Here is a 23,347-nt window from a genome sequence, read left to right on the forward strand (position 1 = left end):
AAAAGGCAGTGTTCTCTTTTCAAATCAAGTTAAAATATTGATCACAGGAAGTCATTTCAATCAGTGAGAAGCTATAGTGACTATTTTTTTGGAATATTAAACCCAAACTGTATTTTAACATATCATATAACTTCTTGCCTTGTTCAAGATTCCTAAAATTATTGGAGAGACATGTTGGAGGGCATTGGGGAGTTATGCCAGTTTGAACATCTCTCTCTCTCAGCTGGAAACAGCTTGGATATTAATGTTAAAAATAAGATTGTTTCTGACAGATTTGTGCTAAAACAGAGTACAAAATTTTTTTTCCTTCCAAATCCCTAGCTCCCTTAAAGGCTCAGTTGAAGTGCCACCTTTTCCAAGAGGCCTCGCCTGATTCACTCAAAAGAAACCTGACCCTTATCCCTGTGACTATAATTTATCTTTGAATTCTTCCAGTAGAATGTAATCTTCTTGAGATCAGAGACTGTCTCATTTTTTGTTTTTTTATATCCCCAGTGACTGGCATAAAATAGGTACTTCATAAAATCTTTTTGCTTGACTGATTTTCATCAAAATCCTTCCTACACATGAAGAAACTTTTTTCTCATATTGCAAGATCATTCTTATAAATTTGCATATTTATTTGTGAGACTATGTTATTTTATTATAATATTCAAATAACATGTCATTGAAATGCTTCTACATATTAGAATATAACATATTATAGAGCCTACTTTACACAATCAACATCCAAGCCAAACTGTCCTACTTGAAATTTCTCATATAGGTTCTAACTCTGTGCCTTTGTACAATCTATCCCAATCCCTAAAATGTACTCCCTTCCTCACCTCTGCCTTGGTTGTTGTTCAGTTGTTTTAAGTCATGTCTGATTCTTCCTGATATCAGAGTAGTTTGCCATTTCCTTTGCCAGCCTCTAATAGGATTAAGTGAATTACCCAGGGTCATATAGCTATTAAGTGTCTGTGGCTAAATGTGAATGCAGGTCTTCCTAATCCTAGTTCAGAAACTCTCTCTACTGCTCCACCTAGCTGACCTCACCTCTGCCTAGCTGCCTTTAAAGCTCAGTACAAGAGCCACCTCTTAAATAAGACCTTTCCTGGTCTCCTTAGCTGCTTACTTTATATTTACTGAGCACATAATTTTGCATCAACTAATACATGTACATTTTCTTTCCCTTAGAAGCTCCAGGAAGGTAAAGAAGATGAATCTTCCTGACTTCAGGGCAGGCACTGTATCTATTGCATTATCTAGCTGCCCTTTGGCACATAGTACACGTTTAATAAATATTTGTTGAGACTTCTAGTTAAGAAGGCAACATAAAAAGATCCCAGTAGACCTCAGCTTTCCCCAAAAAAATTCGGTAAATACCTAAAAGGATATCAGATGGAACAATGACCACAAAGACTAATGATACCAATAAACTCAATTCAGTCCCAGACTATACAAAAAGATGCCTCGAACCCTTCAGGCACTTGGAGAAGGGACAGGCAAGGGGGGCATAAGCTAGCATGATATATCCCTGGTCTCTTGGTTCTGTAGCAGCAATTAGAGTCAATCTCGGTAGGTGCTGCTGGGAGACAAGCAAATAGGGGCCTTCTTAGAGCAGACAGGCCAACAACACTCCTCTCTAGTGCCACACCAGGAGACAGGCCCCAAGAAATGAGAGAAGAAGGGAAATGTCTTCAAAATGCCTAAAAATGGCATTCACCTTGGAGTTAGAGCAGGAGATAGGGCCTTGAACTTATAAGCATGCCCTTGAACAGCCTAAGCTATGGGACTTTCCACTTGGGGAATTATGCATGAAGAAGAAAGCCTAGACTGAGGCAAGGACAACCTCCAGGCCACCAGAAGATGGGGAAAGAAGTCAAGGACTCAAGAAGAGGACAAGGCCTCATCTCAACCTCCCCCCACCAAGACTACAAACAGCAGCAACCAGAGAAGGGACCGAAGGTCTATCCACCTTATCCAAAAGAGCAAAAGGGAGTGGAGCCTGGCCTTGGCCCAAAGTCCTAATCTAAAACTGACACTAGAGATATGACTGAACAGACATAACTCTAAAGACAATGAAGAAATATTATGAGTTAAGAAAAGTATGAAAGATCAATACACAAGAATAGAATAATTCTAGAGTGGATACAAGAAGCACCTCAGAATAATTTGGTCATAAGGATTCCAAGATTGTCTAAAGAAATAAATCAAGAGATAAAAAAATGAAGATAAAAATAAAATGAGGTGCCTCTTGGGGAAAAATGAAGAGAATAAATAGCATAAAACAAAAGGCCTTACATCTTAAAACCTTACACATAAAACCAAACACCTTACACAAGTAGTGGACTTTCTGAAAAGTAGAATATTAAAAAAAAAAACCTCAAAGGAGTAAAGAAACAAGAAATATTAGAACTGTAAGGGAATAAAGTCTATAGGGGGACCAGTAGGTGTGTTGTGGGCAACTGTCAGTCACTAAACCAGCCCTTAAGGGAAGGTAATAACTTAGGAAGTGGGTAAAACCTGATAACACTAAACTGAAGGAATGACAGTTGGGAATTACTGGTCAACTCAAAATGTGGTGACAAGGCTTGAATACAGTCCTTCTGTGAGTTCTTTTGGGGTTTTGAAGAAGGCACAGGAAGGTAAAAAACACTGTTTAATAAAGATAAATTAAGGGAAGGAGATGAGGGAGTAAGGTCAAGCTACTCTTAACAACTATGGGATAACCCAAAGGGCAGGAGGTCTGGGGATCACTACACTACAGCTACAAGGCAAGTCTGGCTGGACACAAAGGGAAAGGGTTTCTCACACAGATGTCCTTGATCTGTTGATCAGATGAGTCAGATTGTACCAGGACCACAGGTACACAGCCAAGTAAATCCAAACAGGAAAATCAGGGAGAAATATATGTATTTTATATGTCCAACATATAAATCAGCCTTCTAATCTCAACCTGCACTTTTGGAACTTGCTAGTTGATGGTCTTGATGTTCATATAGATACTTCCCAAGGCACAGAGATAACCCCAAAATCCCCAGGCTCTTAGGTCAGTGGCTATATCTCCAACCCCTCCAAAACCAAATGTCATAGAGAGAGTCCACTGAGAGAAGTCCCTTGCTGCATTCCAAGTTTGGAATGTCCAGCCCTGTTGGTCTTAGGCTATTTTCCTATTACAGAACCAAATCAAAAGATTAAAAAATTAAAACATATAAGACCTCTACTATCAAAAAGAGCTAACATAAAAAATAGGTCAAGGAGAGAGGTCTTAGACACCATGACCAAAAAAAAAAAAAATCTAGCCATTTCCAGAAATCACAAAAGAAAACTGTCTAGCTCTATTAGAACAGTAAAGCAAAGTGAACAGCAACAAAATTCAATGGTCAACTACAAAAAATATCAAATTGAAAAAGCCCACTTAAGAACATCATACCAAAATTCAGAGTTTCGGAACTACAGTTAAAAATCACACAAGATGATGTGTGATTTACTATAAAGGATAGACACTTTTGGAATATTATATTCCAGAAGGTTTTTAAAAAATGGAGGGAGGGGGAGAAAAAATTATAAGCAAAAAAAAAACAATTTACTCTACAAATCTTAGTATAATCCTACTGAAGAAAATAAAATGGACCTTTAATTAAAGCTGGATAACATTCTGAAAGGCAAACAAGATACAAGAGAAACCTAGAAACGCAAGCAATTTTAACTAATTAAGCAGCTAAATGGTACTGAAATGCTTATCCTTTACAGGGGAGAAAAAAGATAAGTGTTCCAATAGAACTTGCTGTCTTCAAAATCATAGAAAGATTTGTAAAAGAATAAAAACTAAAAAGAATGCGATCAACCTTGGTAATCTGTCATTGAAGTATTCCGTTCCCATTCCTTTACTCATCTTTTCTTACCTACCTCATTTTCTAATCTCTGGTTTGTATTTAACAATTTTTTTTCCTTTCTGCTTTTAATCCTCATTTATGATTTATCCTCTGGAGTTGAGTTGTTTTTCTTTAAGTTTTTTTGTTTGTTTGTTTGTGACTATTCGCTATCTGACTGTACCATCCTTCTTAAGTTCCCCCTCTTTCCTCTCCCTATCTCTGGCCTTTTTCCTGTCAAATTTAATTTTTTTTTTACATAAAACTCTTTATGTATGAATTCAATTTCCCTTTTGCTGTTTCAAATAAGAGCAGGATTCATGAAATACTTGTTTCCTCCCTCTATGTTTGTATATTCTTCTTATGGACTCCACTTATGAGTAATGAAAGTTCTTCTTTCTTCCTCATTTATTTCTTAGCATATTGCTGCTCTTTTCTTTCCTCTCTTAAAACCAACATAATAAAATAAAACCAATCTCAGGCCCCATGTTTATTTTTCCTCTGGATTTTTTTTTCTATATATCTTTGTAATCATCTTTTTCCACTATCATAGTTTTTCCTCTAGTGCTATTACAGCTTTCTGTACCAAGTATTTCTGATAATATTTGAATTTTTTTTCCTTTCATTAGTCTTCCCTCTTAGATCAAGTTTCAATCAGGTTTCACAGAAGATTATGTCCCAATAATTAGGCAAAGCATGCATGTGGAATTGTATCAAATATCTTTGGTGCTTTTTAAATGTTAATTTCTTTTAATATTTTAAATCTAAATTCAGGGGAAAAAGAGAAAATGTTCAAAGTACAATCAGCTAAAATGCTTAAAAATGTTTAAATAAATTTTTAATCTGAAATGAGTTTACTTTTTGCATATGAACTGAAAGAAAACATGTAAATGGCCCTTCATTTTTCTATTAGAAGACAATACAAATGAATACATAAAACTTTTTTATCTTAGGTTGCCAAAGTACCTTACAAACTCACTAATGAATCCTCTTGAGTTTTTTATTTTAAAAAATTTGTCAAGGCCAACATTAATTAATCCTCATGACATCCTTGTAAAGGAGTCTGTGGTGGCAAGTATTATCACCATTTAAAAGTGTTAGAACTTGCCTACAAAGCGAATAAATAGCCAAGATAAGGCAATAAATCAAGAAAAAAACATATAACCAAAATTTCCAGGTCTCTAGATAATCCAGATCCAGATGTTTTATTTAAAATATCAATTGGTTAGTTTTGATTTTTGGATAGAGGAAAGACTCATTTCTAATGGAAACTTAGCTATTTCATTCTTTAATCTTTTAACAGAAAACTTCAGAAAATAATAGTTTATCTTCAACTTCTTTTAGAAAGATATAATTTTCCTTTTTTCTTCCTCTTTCCTCATTTTAAGCCAATAGAAAGACATGAGATTTTAGGTTTCTTTATATTTACTTCAATGATAAGATTCTCAAATATCCACACAGAAAGCATGAAAGAAACCAATCCTGAGTCTCTAACTTAAAAGAATTCAACTTTAGTTCTCCAAATCAAAAGGTATAATGGATCCTTCCAAGGTTCTTTAAATAGAACTTTCAATGAATTAGTTGTTAAAACCAACAAAACTATAAATATTCCATTAAAATTAATATCCCAAAATAATGTGACTAATGCTACTAATGCTAAGTATAGAAAAATGCAGCACCATAAGAACAATCTTACCTCTATCAAAAAAACATGCTTAAGTGTAATATCTTCTAAACATGAGGGCAGAAAATCTCAAAGGCTTTTTCTACTCCCAGTAGTTACAAACTCTATATCACTAAGAGAAGTGGAACTAAACAAATATATGGTTGCAGGTCTCTGTTTATTTGTCTGTTCTCCCATGAGACCTTAGTTCACCTGGAATGAACCATTATTTTTAAAGGTAGAAGAAAGGTACTATCTTTGTTTTGCCTTAAAACAAACAAACAAAAAAACTCTTGAGTGTTTAAGTCACCAAATTAAAGGACAAAGGAGAGGTGGTTAGATGACTTCTTAATTGCCTTCCAGATCTACATCTATGATACATGACTATATAACAGAAATAAAACAGAATAGGCTTATAAATTTTTTTATTGGATGTTTATTTCATTCAGCTAATAAAACAATTGCTTGACTGTTTCAGTATGACCCCAAAATTTTTAATGAAAGAAATCCTCCATAAATTATACAAATAAATTTTTAAACTTTCAAAGAAATATATTTTATAATTTTATGTAACTCACCAATACTGAAATTCAAAATCCAAACCTGTTTATCTCACTATCAACAAGAAGAATCATACTTTTAAATAAATTAATCTCAGCCAATTGCCAAAAAATTACTTTGTCAGTAAAAACAAACATTTAAACAAGTCTAGGATCTTAAAAAACAAACAAAGAAACAAACAAAAAAAAACAGATCATAGATTTTGAGCTAGAAGGTCCCTCACAGGACACTTAATCTAACTGATTTTAAATAAACTCCCATAAACTCAAGACACAACTTTCTGACATAGTAATTTAAGTTGTCAGAATTTTTGCTTGAGGAGTTTCAGAATCACATAATTTCTTAGCTGGAAGAGACTTTAGGGATCACCTAACCCACTGTCATTTTACATGCAAGAAAATGTCAGAACATGGAAACTGGGTGACTTGGCCAAGGTTAAAAAGCTACCATACTAGAGGTCGTACTAAAATGGGAATCCAGGTCTCCTGACAGCACTTCAAACTCAACATGTGCACTGTTTATAGTCTTTTACCCAAAATCTCTTCTTTCTTCTGACTTAACTATTTCTGCCTATTGCATCACCATTCACCTAGTCCCTCTGATTAGAACCACTAGGCTTATCTTTGACTCCTTTTTCCCTATATCATATATGTAATCCCCTACTGAGTCCTGACAATTCCATATATGAATGTATATACGCCAATCTTTACTTCCTAGTCCTAGTTATATTATGACTTTTCACTTTCTTAACCTTTCCAAATTATAAAATAAATCCTAATATTAAGTATGGATTATCCTTAAGAGAATAACTGACTCAATTCGACATTTATTAAGTGACTGCAATACACAAGATATATCTCCTCTAAGAGGTAGATACAAAAATGAACAACATAGAAATTGGTTACATGATGAGAAGAAAGGACTAGCTGAGAAAGATTGAAGGCAAAAGGAAAAGTGGACAACAGAGGATCAGACATAAACAGTGTCACAGAAGCAAAGAACATGAGCTTGTTAGACAGACTTTGGGAGATAGTGGAAGACAGGAAGGTCTGGTGTATCATGATCCATGGGGTCACAAAAAGTCAGACACAACTGAACAACAACTTTCCATTTATTCTTTAACAAAAAAGGGTGTTTGCCTCATAATGCCATATAATTTATATGATTTGCACTAAAAATGTGATGAAACAGATTTTAATTCCCCTGTCTCATAACCACCAAAAATATTGATAATCTCTCTATTATAACAAGAAGTAACAATAGTAATAGCAACCACATTTTGTTTCTGCAGACAGACTCTAATGGGGAAGATTTCAATGCACCTGAGCAATAAGCAGTATTCTCATTTTACCACTGAGAAGGAAACCAAAGGCACTTACAGGTTATGCAACTGCATCAGTGTCATGCAAATGGATTCTGAAATTCCTAACTTCAAACCTCTCTTTTATAACTGTTATATGCTATAATTAAATAGTTATACATTCTTTTTTAAGAAATTCATTTTAAAATCTAAGAGACTATTTAAAATATGTTTCTTCCTAATAATACCACAGAGAACTATAGTATGGATACAAATTTCCATTCTGATACATGCAGAAAATGACAACATAACAAGATTATTGTACTGTGGTATATGGTTTCCCCAGAAGGAAACTTAAGCAGATAATTTCCAGGAACATCAAAGTAGACAATAGCACAGTCTAGTGGTCAAAGAATAGTAGTAGAGATTATTGCTCTGTGAACTGTCTTGGTGATGAATCTTTGAAACCTGGTTATAAAATTAAGGCTGTGTACCTACCAAAGAATATTACATAAATTTCAGACCAAGGATAAAAAATTATGAACAAAAATAGTAAGATGGGGGAAAACTTCTGAGTTACCCAAAAGCTCCAATCAGTACTCCGATTATGTAGATTAGGTCCCTGTTTTTTAACTGTCACTATATTATTCTCTTCTACAACTGGACTGAGTTTTTCTTCCACATCTTCCGATAATTCACTGATGAGGAGGCCAGTATCCTCTTCTTGTATTGCCTATGAACAAGAATCAGAAAATAAGCGTACTTAATGGAATGTGCCAAACATGAAGAGAAAAATAACAGTTCATTCATGTTCAAAATGTATAAACCAACTTTAAAGAAAACTTTTAAACTCTTACTAAAAACACTATCACACTGCTAATATAGGAATTTGTATTGCTTGACTGTACATATTTGTTACAAGAATTTGGGGTTTTTTTGTTCTTTTAGTTGGGAAGGAGGTGGGAAGGGGAGAAGACACATTTTGGTTAATCCAAAAAAAATTTTTTTTAATTTAAAAAGAACTTCATCTTTAGGGGCAGCTTGATGGTTCAGTGGATAGAGCAGCAGGCCTGGAGTCAGTTCAAATCTACCCTCAGATGCTTCCTAGCTGTTAAGGCAAGTCACTTAACCCTAAATGCCTAGCCCAGTGATAGCAAACCTTTTAGAGACCGTCAGGCACCCCCCGTCCCACTCCCTAGACCAAGTGCTGTGCCTGCCCCCAAGAGATGGCATGCTGTGCCCCTTCCCCCCATGTGTCGGGTACATCCCCTCCTCTCCACACAGGGGAGGGGTGTAAGTGCTCCCATTGGCTGCTTGGCAGAGGGGCAGGTGATGTGAAAAAAATGTCTTCAGGTACAATGGAAAGGGAGAGGGGAGCAGCTCTGACCAAGGCCCTCTGCATTTCTAGTAAAGAAATGGGGGGTGGGGGCACATGGGAGCAGCAGAGTGCCCACAGAGAGCACTCTGCGTGCCATCTTTGGTACCTGTGCCATAGGTTTACCATCACTGGCCTAGTCTTTACTGCTCTTCTTCCTCTTAGTATCAATTCTAAGGCAGAAGGTAAGGGTTTAAAAAAAGAAAGAGAAAACATAATTACTTTTCAAAGAGAAGAGACTAATAAAGGAAGGATGATTCAAATTGCCACCTCTTGGTTAACTGTTTTAGGGTAACTTGATTAAAATAAACCCAGTAAATATATTTAGAGGTAATTACCATACACTAACCAAACCCTTAAAGATTAGCAAGGACTTGAGAAAGCGGGTAACACCTAGATAGAGGAATGACAATTAAATCAGTTGATTTGAGAACAAGCCTCCAACCTGCTGGGAATTAATATAATAACTTATCTACCTAAACTAGGGTTCTTATGAGGGGATAAGGAGATTATAGACAGGAAAAAATAACAACTGTTTATTGAAGATAAAGGATTTAGACAGGTGGGTAACAGGTTTCCTTAACTGGGGTAACTAGTAACATATATTAGGGCAAGGGAATGGAGTTCTACACTAAACCTTTCACTAACAACAACAGTCAAGCAGGATAGGGGTTTGGAAATCTCACTCCTGGATCCCTGATTCCTCCAGCGTTGTCTATCTGGTGTCCCAGGGTCTCAGCTGTTATTCTGCCAATAGATCCAGTGGGGTAAAAACAGTGAACTGGTACAGAATGAAGGTCCACCCTACAAGCTGCACATCCAAGCTCTAGCTTGCTCTTCCCACAAAGATGATGGTATATTGATGATGCCTTCTCAGGGAAATCAAAACACACAGGATCCTTCTTCAGTGATAATCCAACTGACCAAGTCCCCAGTTCTGTGTCACTCCCTTGCTCCCTTCCAGGCTTTTAGAATGTTCATCTCCTGCCACCCTGCTTGGCAAACTTTCTCTATCTACACTTAAAAATGCTATTTCCTTATTACACCAAGCATAATGAAAACTCTTTTTACTGATCAAAGATCATTATAAGTATCAACTCTTACAAATGATATTCATATTTAATCATATATATATATATATATATATATATATATTTTTTTTTTTCTTCACAGTTCTGTGAAGTGGTTGTTGTTGATTAGTTCAGTGGTATCTGACTCTTGGTGACTCCATGGACCAAAGTGCGCACGCCAGGGTCTTCTGTCCTCTACTCTCCCAAAATTTGTTCAAGCTCATATTTATTGGCTTTTTATGACACTATCCATGTCATTCCCTTCTCCTTTTGTTGTGGGAGAAAGATACCCAAGTTTGTAGCAGGATCTCCCAAGAATGGGAGACTCAAACTCCATTCAATCCAGAAGAAAATAATTTTATTTGAAGAAATGGTTTAAGGTGACATAATAGCTTAACTGCTGATAGAATAGCCTAAGAGCTAACCAGATTGCCTTAGAGCTGATGGATAAGCCGCAGGGGCTAGTAGAGTAGCCTCTCTGGAGCTGGTGAAATAGCAGTTCCCAATATGGAGTAGCAGCTTCAGCTGTAGGTTGGCATATTTATTAGGATCTGGGGGGTAATCATCTCCCATTCCAGAGAAATCTTCACCTCTCCCAAAAACTCAGGAAAATGGGCATGGCCAAATTGAGGCAGAGGTGTGTTTAAGAGTTTGATGTATAAGTCCTAGGGAATAAGGGGCATATATGGGTTTGATGTGTCATTACCCTTCTAGAATGAGAACAAGGATGTAGTACATTGAAGGACCGCTATGGGTAATTAATTATAACTTACAGTTCTAGACATTTCTAATATAAAGCAAATCTAGAATATAAGTAAATAATAAAACACAAAGCTGATGTCTACTATAGAACATTACAGATACAATATACAGGATCAGTAACTGATCAATCTGCAATTCATTCTTGACTAATGCTGAAAACTACAGGTTTTGCAGTTGATGTCTTAACTAGTGAGAAATGAAGGTTTCAGAATATGAGAGTCCTGTTTCTATTACTACCTCTCACTGCCTGCTGTCTGCCCTCATCCCTTTTGCTTTCAGTCTTTCCCAATATCCAAGTCTTTTCCAAAGAGTCCCGTATCTGATTATGTAAGCCCAAGTATTTAAGATTCAGTTTCAGTATTTGTTCTTCCAAGGAATAGTCAGAGTTAATTTCTTTAAGTACTGATTGATTTGATCTCCTTGCTTCCAAAGGGACTCTCAAAAGTCTTCTCCAGACCAAAACTTGAAAGCATCAGGCTCTCAACTTTCCTTACTGTCCAATTCTCACAGCCACACGTTACTATTGGAAAAAACAGAACTTCAACTATATGGACCATTGTCAGCAAAATGATCTCTGCTTTTTAATATACTGTCCAGATTTGCCATAGTTTTCTTTCCAAGGAGCAAATGTCTTTTAATTCCATGACCACACAGTCACTTTCTGCAGTGATCACTGAGTCCAAGAAAACAAAATCTGAAATTGCTTTCATTTCTTCTCCCTCTATTCGCCAAGACATGATGGGATTGGAGATCATGATCTTAATTTTTTTAAAGTTAAGCTTCAAGTCATCTTTTATACTCCCCTCTTTTACTCTCATCATCTCTGATGTAGAGAGTACAAAAACTGTTCCCATTCACAGATGAGGAAACTGAAGGTGAAGTGACGACAAGGTCACAAGATTAATAAAAGAAAAAAAATAAAAGAACACTAAGCCTTAATTAAATATTTTTTAAAAATTTTAATTAATTAAAAAATTAAAAATTCTTTTACTCTGGTTCTCCTCCCTTTAAAATACAATATTCTATGCCATACCAATCAAACTGCCAAAAAACTTTTATAGAACTAGAAAAAATAATAAAATTCATCTGGAAGAACAAAAATCAAGAATATTAAGAGAATTAATGGGAAAAAATGTGAAGGATGGTGCCCTGGAAGTACCAGATCTTAAAAGGTACTATATAGCAGTAATCATCAAAACAATCTAGTACTTACTAAGCAATAGAAAGGTGGATCAATGGAATAGATTAGGGGTAAATGACCTTAGCAATCTAGTTTTTGACAAACTCAAAGATCCTACCTTTTGGGATAAGAACTCACTATATACAAAAACTGCTAAGAAAATTGGAAAACAGTTATGGAAAAAATTAGATTTAGATCAATATTGCACACCCTATACCAACATAAGGTCAAAAATGGGTATACAATTTAAACATCTTTAAAGAGTGATATTATAAGTAAATTAGGGAAGCATAGAATAGTTTACCTGTCAGATCTCTGAAGAAGAATTTGTAACCATTACAAGAGAACATTACAAAATGTAAAATGAATAATTTTGATTATATTAAATTAAAAAGCTTTTGTACAAACAAAACCAATGCAACCAAGATTAGAAGGGAAACAACAAACTAGGAAAAAATTATTAAAATTTCTCTGATAAAGGTCTCATTTCTCAAATGCATAAAGAACTGTCAAATTTATGTCATTTCCCAACTGATAAATGGTCAAAGCATATAAATAGGCAGTTTTCAGATGAAGAAATCAAAGCCATAAATAATCATATGAAAAAATGTTCTAAATCCCTCTTGATTAGAGAAAATACAAATTAAAACAACTCTGAGGTACCACCTCACACCTATCAGATTGGCCAATATGACAGTAAAGTAAAATGATAAATATTGGAGGGAATGTGGCAAAATTGGGACACTAATGCATTGCTGGTGGAGTTGTGAATTGATCCAACCATTCTGGAAAGCAAACTGAAATTATGCCCAAAGGGCTATAAAAGAATGCATAGCATACCATTTGATCCAGTAATGTTACTACTAGTTCCATAACCCAAAGACTAAAAAAATGGGAAAGGACCTGTTTGTACAAAAAAATATTTATAGCTGCTTTTTATGTGATGGCAAAGAATTGGAAACTAAGAGGATGTCTCTCAATTGGGAAATGACTGAACAAATTGTGGTATATGATAGTGATGGAAAACTATTGTGCTATAAGAAATGATGAACAGGATCATTTCAGAAAGAGCAGGAGAGACCTACATGAACTGATTCAGTCAGAAATAACCAGAACCAAGAAAACAATGTACACAGTAACAGCAATATTGTAGAGCAATCAAATGTGATAGACTTTGCTACTAAAACAATACAATGATCCAAGACAATTCTAAGGGGCTTGTGAAAAAGAATGCTCTCCACCTCCAGAGAAAGAACTGTTAAGAGTAGGAATGCATATGAAAACATGTGATTTATCACTTGTTTATTTGGGTATGTTGTGTAATTTGAATCTGTTACCCTAAAAACTATGATTCTCAACAATTCCCAGCACCCTACTCACTTCCTGCCATTATGTGCTGACATAGACAGGATATAAATTGGGTGGAATTATGTCTCTTTCTTTCCTTCTTGTCGCACCTTTGGTGGAGCAGGGATTTTTGAGCAGGTAGAAAAACTTAGTCACATGGTTCTATTTTGTCAGATAACAAACTTTATAAAAATACTTTTAAGTACTGGATATTAATTTAAATCTTACAATATGTTTGGGGTTTTTGGTTTTATATTATTATTCACTTATGAAAATGAATAATATAGAAATATGTTTTACATGTTATAACCCAGATTAAATTGCTTGCCAGCTCCAGAAGGATGGAGAGAAGAGGGAGTGAGACAATATGGATCATATAATTTTGGAAAATTTATATGGAAATTTATTATTATAATAAAAACAAAATACAGTGTTCTATATTAATTATTATATAGTAAAGAACCATTTCAGACTAGACTTCTATAACTCTCAAGCTTCCAGAAAACTTCCAGATTTAAAAGTGGGCTCCTCCCTCCTCCCAAAAAAATGTACCCATTTCTGGTGGAGTAGTAGATCCTACACAACCAGAAAAAAAAAAAAAGGAACACACAAATTAATTGGGTTTTGATCAACTGATAAAGAAGGAAAAGAACACACGAATTAGCAGACAATGTCTATAAAAGAATTGACCCTTGAAAGTAAAACGATGACAAATCTGGACAGTATACTAAAAAGCAGACATCAGTTTGCTGACAAAGGTCATATAATCAAAGCTAGGATTTTTTTTCAATAGCAATGTCTGATGGTGAGAATTGGACTAGAAAGAAAGCTAAGCACAGCAGAATCAACATTTTCAAATAATGGTGTTGAAGACTTTTTGAGAGTTCCTTGGACAGTAAGGAAATTAAATCAGTCAATACTTAAAGAAATTAATTCAAACTATTCACCTGATGATTAAATACTGAAGCTCAAATACTTTGACTAAATAATGAGAAGACAGAACTCAATAGAAAAGACTGATACTGAGAAAGATTGAAGACAAACGGTATGACAGAGGATAAGAAGGATAGATAGTGCCATGGAAACAACGAATATAAGCTTAGATAAACTTTGGGAGCAAATGGAGTATAGAATGGCCTGTCCTATTGTCCACAGGGTCATAAAGAGTCAGACATGACTAAAAAACAATTTTAACTTGAGAGCTGAAAAATATGGAAGAAATTACTGGAAAAAAAGACATAAAGTTGGAAGAAGAGATAGCAGCAGTGGTCTGAAACCTGACCTGCTGACAAGATCCAAGAAGAGAACTAGAGACAAAAAGAAAGTGGAACTTATTGCTCTACTCTTAATATCTACACTGTATATATGTTTGACAGAGAGATGCTAAAAGCCCATAAGGTCATGTAAATGAGATTTGGCCAAAGAAACCAGAGAACAAGTTAAAGGTCTTCAATTATTTAAGGAGTTGCTTCTGAGAAGCGGGAATGGACTGGTTCTCCTTGCTCCAGAAGGAAGAGTTAGGAAGAACGGATGGATATAAATGAAGAAGCAAATATAGGCTTCACACAAAAAAAATGTTTAAAAACTACGTCTTAAACAATGTGACCTACCCCAAAGATGAATAGGAGGCCATGGGAGGAATTAGATGTTTATGTTTATGCTCAGCCTTGTAGTCTATGTAGTCTATCAGTCTATGTAGCTCCAAAACCTGCATATGCTACCTCAAATAGAATAGATACATGTTCATATTCCCATTTTCCTTCAAAAGCCTTTATAAAATGCCTTTAAATTGTTGTGGGCTCTGAAGACTGATAACCAAACTTAATAGAATTGTGTTTCAGAGTTTGAAGGGTTTTCCCCTAAGGAAAGACCACAAGAACTTTGTTTCAAGACTAGGAAGGCCACCTGGAATGCTTTTTTCCCCCCCTTTTCATTCTTTTGGTATTTACACTCCAAACAGCTGAATGTACTGACTAGTTAGAGGAATTCTAGTAAAGTGGTTGGTTACTGTAAAAAATATTTTTAGCAGCTCCTTTTATACTGGCAAAGAATTGGAAACTTGGGGGTTGTCCATCCTTTGCAGAATGGATGAACAAGCTGTAGTATATATGGTTGTAATGGAATACTATTGCCCCATAAGACATGACGAACAGGATGAGTTCAGAAAAACCCCAAAAAACTTAAATGAACTGACAGAAAGCAAAATGAACAGAACCAGGAGAATAATGTAAATAATAACAGAAACATAATGATCAAGTGTGAAGGACTAAATCATTATCAGCAAAGCAAGTTTCCAAGTGTTATGATTAAAATTCTCTGAAGATTATATATTAATTTATAATTTTTTATTAAATAGTGAAAAGCAGGTTGGAGAAACATAATACATTTCTGGTCACCTAGCTAACCCAAACTCCCTGCTCACCACATGTCCCCATTCATTCCCACAGCTTGGTCAGAAGAGCTATCAATAACTTAAAACCTGTAACATCATTTTTACTGTATCTCCCTGGTTGGACAGACTTGACCTCAGTCTGGGGCAGAAGCCAATCTCCCAAACACCAGGAGTTATGTGAGACAAGAGACTAGAGTCTTCTAGGATGCCAGGGAGCCAAGAGGCATCTGGTTGGCATCCTCCTTTTACAGATAAGCCTCAGACCTTTATTATCCAATCAAAGGATAGGGGCTGAATGGAAAAGAAATACTCCAAGATTGATCTTAGGGTGCCAAGAAAAAAGGTGCAAGTAAACTGGTTCAATCCTCACACTCCCCACTCTGATTCTGTGGGAGATATATTCTCCCTCAGATGAATCATTTCATATATAATATCTATACATTTCAGGATGGACTCACCAGAATATATAAGGGTCCAAAGATTTTATACATTTCATGGAGGGTCTAACTACATTTAGATGTTTTGTAACATAATAAAAACAACCAATAGATCCATTGTCAAAAAGCCACTGGGATGGGGCAGCTGGGTAGCTCAGTGGATTGAGAGTCAGGCCTAGAGATGGGAGGTCCTATGGTCAAATCTAGCCTTAGATACTTCCCCGGCTGTGTGACCCTGGGAAAGTCACTTGACCCCCATTGCCTACCCTTACCACTCTTCTGCCTAGGAGCCAATACACAGAAGTTACGGGTTTAAAAAAAATACCAAAAAAAAAAAAAGCCACTGGGGGCATTCCCCATTTTTGGCACAAGGGTTTTATAATCAAGATAAAATAGCAATGCATGGGAAGGACAAAATTGGATGGAGGGCTGCTCTTCCACAGTTTGATGCATTATATCCAAAGGCTCACTCAGAGTCTCACAATGTGGTGTGCAGTTTCTGGAGAAATCTTCTATTGCTGTCATCTTTTTAGTCCATTTGGAATCATGATGATCCTCACAGCATTTTCTCCAGATCTGTTTTCCTACAGGTTATTGGAGATATCTTTCCCTAAAACTGCTTTAAAAAAGATCTTAGTCTATGGACTTTTTAGGATAACTTTATAATCCCTCCTCAAGAAGATGAGATACTGCCCAGATTTTAATCCTACACACAAACATAATCTGATAGCAACAGACTTGGAATAGGATGTATAGGTAGGTTACTCATTGAGGGGGGGCAGCTGGGTAGCTCAGTGGATTGAGAGTCAGGCCTAGAGACAGGAGGTCCTATGGTCAAATCCGGCATCAGACACTTCCCAGCTGTGTGACCCTGGGCAAGTCACTTGACCCCATTGCCTACCCTTACCACTCTTCTGCTTTGGAGCCAATATACAGTTTTGACTCCTGAGCAAGTCACTTGACCCCCATTGCCTACCCTTACCACTCTTCCACCTATAAGTCAATACACAGAAGTTAAGGTTTTAAAATTTAAAAAAAATTAAAAAAATAAAAAAATAAAAGAACACTAAGCCTTAATTAAATATTTTTTAAAAATTTTAATTAATTAAAAAATTAAAAATTCTTTTACTCTGGTTCTCCTCCCTTTAAAATATAATATTCTATGCCATACCAATCAAACTGCCAAAAAACTTTTATAGAACTAGAAAAAATAATAAAATTCATCTGGAAGAACAAAAATCAAGAATATTAAGAGAATTAATGGGAAAAAATGTGAAGGATGGTGCCCTGGAAGTACCAGATCTTAAATGGTACTATATAGCAGTAATCATCAAAACAATCTGGTACTTACTAAGCAATAGAAAGGTGGATCAATGGAATAGATTAGGGGTAAATGACCTTAGCAATCTAGTTTTTGACAAACTCAAAGATCCTACCTTTTGGGATAAGAACTCACTATATACAAAAACTGCTAAGAAAATTGGAAAACAGTTATGGAAAAAATTAGATTTAGATCAATATTGCACACCCTATACCAACATAAGGTCAAAAATGGTCTTCATGGAATGTTGATAACAATTTTCTGGAGATTTGAACAATTTATAATCTTTTATTAATGAAAAGACACCTAATCACATGGCCAGCAGCCTAGATAACCCAAACTCCCTGCTCACCGCATGTCCCCATTCACTCCCACTGCTCAGCTAGAAGAGCTACCAAACTTCCTTCATCCATAACTTAACACTCTGCCCCAGCCAGTGACATCCCTTTTCCTAGGTCTCCCTGGTTGGACAGCTTGACCTCAGCCTGAGTTAGAAGCTTCCAGATGCCAGGAGTTACACGAGACAAAAAGCAAACATCTTCTAGGAATGTCTTCCTTATACAAATGAGCCTCAGACCATGTTCTTAATCCAATCAAAGAGTGGTGATTGAATGGAAACCCAATTCACTAGAGAAACATCCCAAGACTGATCTTAGGTACCAAGAAAAAGGTACCTAAACTGGTCTTCAATTCTCACCCAAGATCCACAAGAAACCCATGATAAAAAATACTGCCCACCGCCATAAAAAAAAGTGTTGGAATCTGATTATAAATCAAATCATGTCATCTCCACTTCATTTCCTTCATGAGTTTAATTGTATGTGTGATATGTCTTCCATCACAGCATGAACAATATGGAACTATGAAAACATGAAAGCACTGGTATAACCTACGTCAGACTATTTACTGCCTCAGGGAGAGGGGTAGGAAAAAAGGAAGAAAATCTGAATCCTAAAATGTCAGAAAACAATTATCAGAAATTGCTTCAACATGTCCAACTGAAAAAACTAATTAAATAAGAGATTTATTATATTATCTAGATTTTTGCCAGCAATAAACTTTACTTACATTAATGTTCTATAAAGTTGTTTATAATGAAAGAGCACCAAAGAATCATATTGATCAATTGCTATACAGTAAACACACAGAAAAAGATAATTCCTGCCCTTCCAAAATTTACAATACATAGGTATTCCTTAGTTTATATTCCAAAAGTTAGTTTAAAATGTTGTTTAGAGTTCTAGACCAATTTTCTCTTAGAAAAAAAGTTATACATGATAAGCAGGTTCCCTAGTCAGCCTATCTAGTCAAATATATCATGTCACCCCTATGTGTAGCAATATGTATTTTTATTTTTTTTAAACTTTTTTTTTAACCCTTACCTTCCATCTTAGAATCAACTGTGTATTGATTTCAAGGCAGAAAAGAGGTAAGAGCTAGGCAATAGCAGTTAAGTGACTTGCCCAAGGTTACCCAGCTAGGGTGTGTCTGAAGCCAAATTTGAACCCAAGACCTCACATCTCTAGGCCTGGCTCTTAATCCACTGAGCTACCCAGCTGCCCCTGTAGCAATATTTCTTAAAATAAATTCAGAGTTCTACTTCGCAGATTCATCCAGCTAAATCCAAAACAACAAGATTAGGATTTCTCATTTTCCAACCCTTCCAATATGCTTGGCAGGAGGACCAGAGATTCCCATGGCTTCAAGTTAGCATAGCCTGAGGCAAGAGCTCCAGCCTCTCTGGAAGAGAGGTGAGTAGGGCCAAGTCTCTTGACTATGCATATCACCTTAGACACTTCTTCATCCCAAAGAGGCTCTCCAATGACCCACTACTCTTTTATGAGCCACTTGTTTACAACCAGTTGCTTCAGACAAATATTCCTCTTTCCTTGGCCTATTACAAAAGAGTCACATAACCACAGGATATTGGAAATGTTGGAAAAGAATTGGAAAGGATCTAATTTGAACCTAGTCTAATCAGAATATGAAAAAGAATATTCTCAATATGGTTAACAATTTGTTGCCTGAAAACTTCCAGTGGGGTTGAACCCACTACCTTCCAGGCAGCTCATTCACCTTTTGGATAGTTATCCTTGGTAAGGAATCCTTAACTTGAAAGACTAATCATTCAAGCAAAAATTTGCATCAATTTTCACTCTTTGCTTCTAGTTTTGCCCTCTGGGGCCAAGCAAAACAAATATAATCCCTCTACCACATAACAGCCCTTCAAATATTTCAAAGCAAATTTTCATCCCTGCTAAATCCCCTTTTCTCCAGACTAAACAATCCTAGGTCTTTCAACTGATCCTCATATGACAGGGCTCAAAAGCCCTTACCCATTCCAGCTGCCTTCCTCTGGATGACCTCAGGCTTATCAGTGTCCTCACAAAAATATGGTCTCAAGAAATGAACCCAATATTCCAGATGTGATTTAATCAGGGCATACTTTGCTAGTCCTAGATGCTATGTCTTTTGGGGGAAAAAAGAATTCTTGTTCAGTCCTATTCCAAGTCTTCAAGACCTTGTATGGGGTTCTCTTGGGAAAGATGCTGGAGTGGTTTGCCATTTCCTTTTCTAGTGAATTAAGGCAAACAGAGGTTCAGTGACTTGCCCAGGGTCACATAGCTAATGAGTATAGGAGCCTGAATTTTAACTCATCTTCCTGACTCAATTCACTAAGCCACCTAGCTGCCTCTGGGGGAAAAAAAATCTTTCATTGTTACAAATTTAACAAAGAAAAATAATAAACAAAGTTGTAAATGAATCCATGAATTTCTACAACATAATTTAGGTTTTTTTAGTATATTACAAATAGAACATTTTAGGTCCCTTCCCTCCAAATTTCTCCCCTAATCCTAAAATCCATTTTAGGAGTGGTAAGGAGAATAACATTGGGGAAGAGAAGGGGGGGGGGGGAAGAGACTGACTAAAAGTGAAAAGTTGGAGGGGAGAGTAAGAGGGATAAGAAAAAAGGCAGAATCAAAGGAGGAAGTCAAAATGGAGGGTAATACACAGATAGTAATCATAACTGTGAATATGAATGGGATGAACTCACCCATAAAAAGGAAGCAGTTAGCAGAGTGAATTAAAAACCAAAATATGGTGTCTACAAGAAACACACTTGAGGTAGGTAAACATACACAGAGTAAAGGTAAGAGGGTAGAACAGAATTTACTGAACTGCAACTGAAACAAAGAAGGTAGGATGTTAAAGGGATTTTCTTAATCTCTCTCCCTCTGTCTCTTTAAGAGGCAGGAACAGACAGATTTCTAAGTAAGAGCAGCAGAGCTGAGAAGGGTCAGTGTGGGAGAGCTGAAGATTCCATTACCTAGGAGACCAGGGAGTGAAAGGAAGGGACAGTTGGCAGTTTGAGGTTTTTACTTCTGGACCTTGAGGGAGCAGGAGTCTGTCTCTGAGGCAAAGGGCAACTGGCCGTTTTGACTACTGACAGTTGGGTCAGAGAAACGGATTTAAGGAGTTCGTAGGTGATGGATGTTTATTTATTAGTATAGGTAGGTAGGTAGTGAATAAATTTTCTAGATAAAATAGGTTAGAGTAGGCCTGGCCTAGTCAGGCAGAAAAAAACTGTCCTTGAAGAAAGAGTAGGGTTTTTTATAAATTTTAGTTAGGAATAGGAATTTAGGTATAGTCATAAGGTATTAGAGTAATAACCTCTCTTTCCTTTCTATTTTCTATCTGTACTAAATCTCAAATTAAACTAAGTGTTTTATCAAAATGCTCTCCTCACTTTTGTCAAACTCCTACCAATTAACCCTTACAAGGAGTAGCAATCTCATACAAAGCTAAAGCAAAAATAGATCTCATTAAGAGAGATAAGGAAGGTAATTACATCTTGATGAAAGGCAGTATAAATAATGAAGAAATATCTTGACATATATGCACCAAATGGTACACCATTCAGATTTCTAAAGGAGAAACTAAAGGAGCTTAAGGAGGAAATAGATAGTAAAACCATACTAGTGGGAGACCTCAATCTTCCCCTATCATAACTAAATAAATAGAACCAAAATATAAATAAGAAAGAAGGGAAGTGAATGAAATGTTAGAAAAATTAGAGCTAATAGATGAGGGAGAAAAATAAATACAGATAAAAAGGAATATACCTTCTTGTTTCAGCAGCACATGGCACATATACAATGACCATGTGCTAGGGTATAAAAACACTGCAAACAAATGTAGGAAAGCAGAAATAATAAATGCAACTTTTTTAGACAATAATGCAATAAAAATAAGGGCTTGAGGAAAGGCAGATTTAAAATTAATTGGAAACATTCTTCAAAACTGGTGGGTCAAAGAACAAATCAAAGAAACAATTACTGATTTCACTAAAAAGAATTACAATGAGGAAATGACATATCAATATCTATGTGATACAGCCAAAGCAGTATCCAGGAGAAAATTTATATCTGAGTGCATATATCAACAAATCAGAGAGGAAAGAGGTCAATGAATTGGGTATGCAACTTAAAAAACTAGAAAGAGAACAAATTAAAAATCCCCAGATAAAAACTAAATTGAAAATCCTAAAAATCAAAGGAGAAATTAATAAAATTGAAAGTAAAAGAACTATTGAACTAATAAGACTAGGAGCTAGTACTTTGAAAAAACAAAACAGATAAAGTACTGGTTAATGAAAAAAAAACGAAAGCAAGAAGAAAATCAAATTAATAGTATCAAAGATGAAAAGGGTGACCTCATCTTTAATGAAAGGTAATTATTAAGAATTATTTTGCCTAATTATATGGCAATAAATGACAATCTAGGTGAAATGGGTGAATATTTACAAAAATATAAATTGTCTAAAATCCATTTTACAAGGGCTATAGGAATTCTCTGGCACTTTGGATTATATTGGCCACCATTTTGATGTTCCAGCAAGTGAGTCAACTACCCAATAACAAAATGAGGTAATAGAGACTTTTTACTGAAATTTCTATTAATGAAACAAAAACATTTATTAAAAATAATTACAAAATATATAAAGTGTTTGAGATTCCACTTTCCAAGATACACAAGAGTTAGGATACAATTACAAAATAATTTTTACAGAAGTAGAGTTAGATAATTGGAGACAAGTTAATTGCTTGATCCACTGTGCTACCTCACACTGCTCTTTATATGGTTCTTGCTAGCTGTCTCTCTTCTTGTGAGATATGCCTATTAATATTATTTGACCATTTATCTGCTGAGGAATGGTTCTTGTTCTTATATAAGATAGAGAATAAAAATATAAGATAGAGAATAAAAACTAGACCTGTGACCTCATTAGTATATAACTCCAAGGTAAAACAGTGCAGGCAGACATCTTCTCTTCAATTTATAGTCATAGTTTTGGCCACAGCCACACAACTGGCATGTATCAGATGTGGGTCATTGAACAGAGGCTTCCTGGCTTCAAAGTTACCTCTCTATATTTTCAAACCAATTCTTTTTATCTTGGATAGAAGACCTTTGCTGCAAGAATTTTTCTATTTAACTGTTTCCCCACTAATTGTATAAATTTGTTAATACAACAACATCACAATTTTGTGAAATCAAAATTGTTGATTTTATCTTCTGTCATACCTTTGCTATCCTTTGGTCAGGAACTATTCTCTGATCCATAAAGGATAATACAGAAAAGTATTACCTTTCCTGTTCCTCTTACTTATTTATGACAACCTTTAGATCCAGGTCATGTATCCATTGGGAGTTTACTGTGGTATATTGCATGAGATTTTAATCTAAACCTAATTTCTGGCAGAAGATTTTCCAATTTGCCCAGGACTTTTTTGTTAAAGAGTGAGTCCTTACCAAGTAATTGGGGTGCTTGGACTTATTAAACACTATGTTTCTATGTTCACTTCCTTGAGGACCTTATATACCTAATCTACTCTACTAACCAACTTTGCTTTTAAAATAGGACCAATTTGATAAATTACTGCTTTATAGTTTAAGATTTGTTAATGCCAGGCCTCCTTCCTTTATTTATGTATTTTCATCATTTTCCTTGTGATTTAAGACCTTTTGTTCTTTCAGATGAATTTTATTATTTTTCTAGTCCTATAAAGCAACTTTTTGA

The 23,347-nt window shown here is 35.6% G+C and overlaps 1 protein-coding gene across 1 annotated transcript in view; it reads right to left on the minus strand.

Annotated features, from left to right (window-relative positions):
- Positions 1-23,347, minus strand: part of GRAMD1C (GRAM domain containing 1C) — a 132,052-nt gene that overhangs the window by 97,651 nt on the left and 11,054 nt on the right. Inside the window, exon 2 of the mRNA XM_044670087.1 lies at positions 7,962-8,114. Within this exon, the coding sequence (XP_044526022.1) occupies positions 7,962-8,114 (153 nt within the window). The remainder of the gene's footprint in view (positions 1-7,961; positions 8,115-23,347) is intronic.

The sequence above is a fragment of the Gracilinanus agilis genome, chromosome 3 (assembly GCF_016433145.1).
Source record: "Gracilinanus agilis isolate LMUSP501 chromosome 3, AgileGrace, whole genome shotgun sequence".
NCBI lineage: Eukaryota > Metazoa > Chordata > Mammalia > Didelphimorphia > Didelphidae > Gracilinanus > Gracilinanus agilis.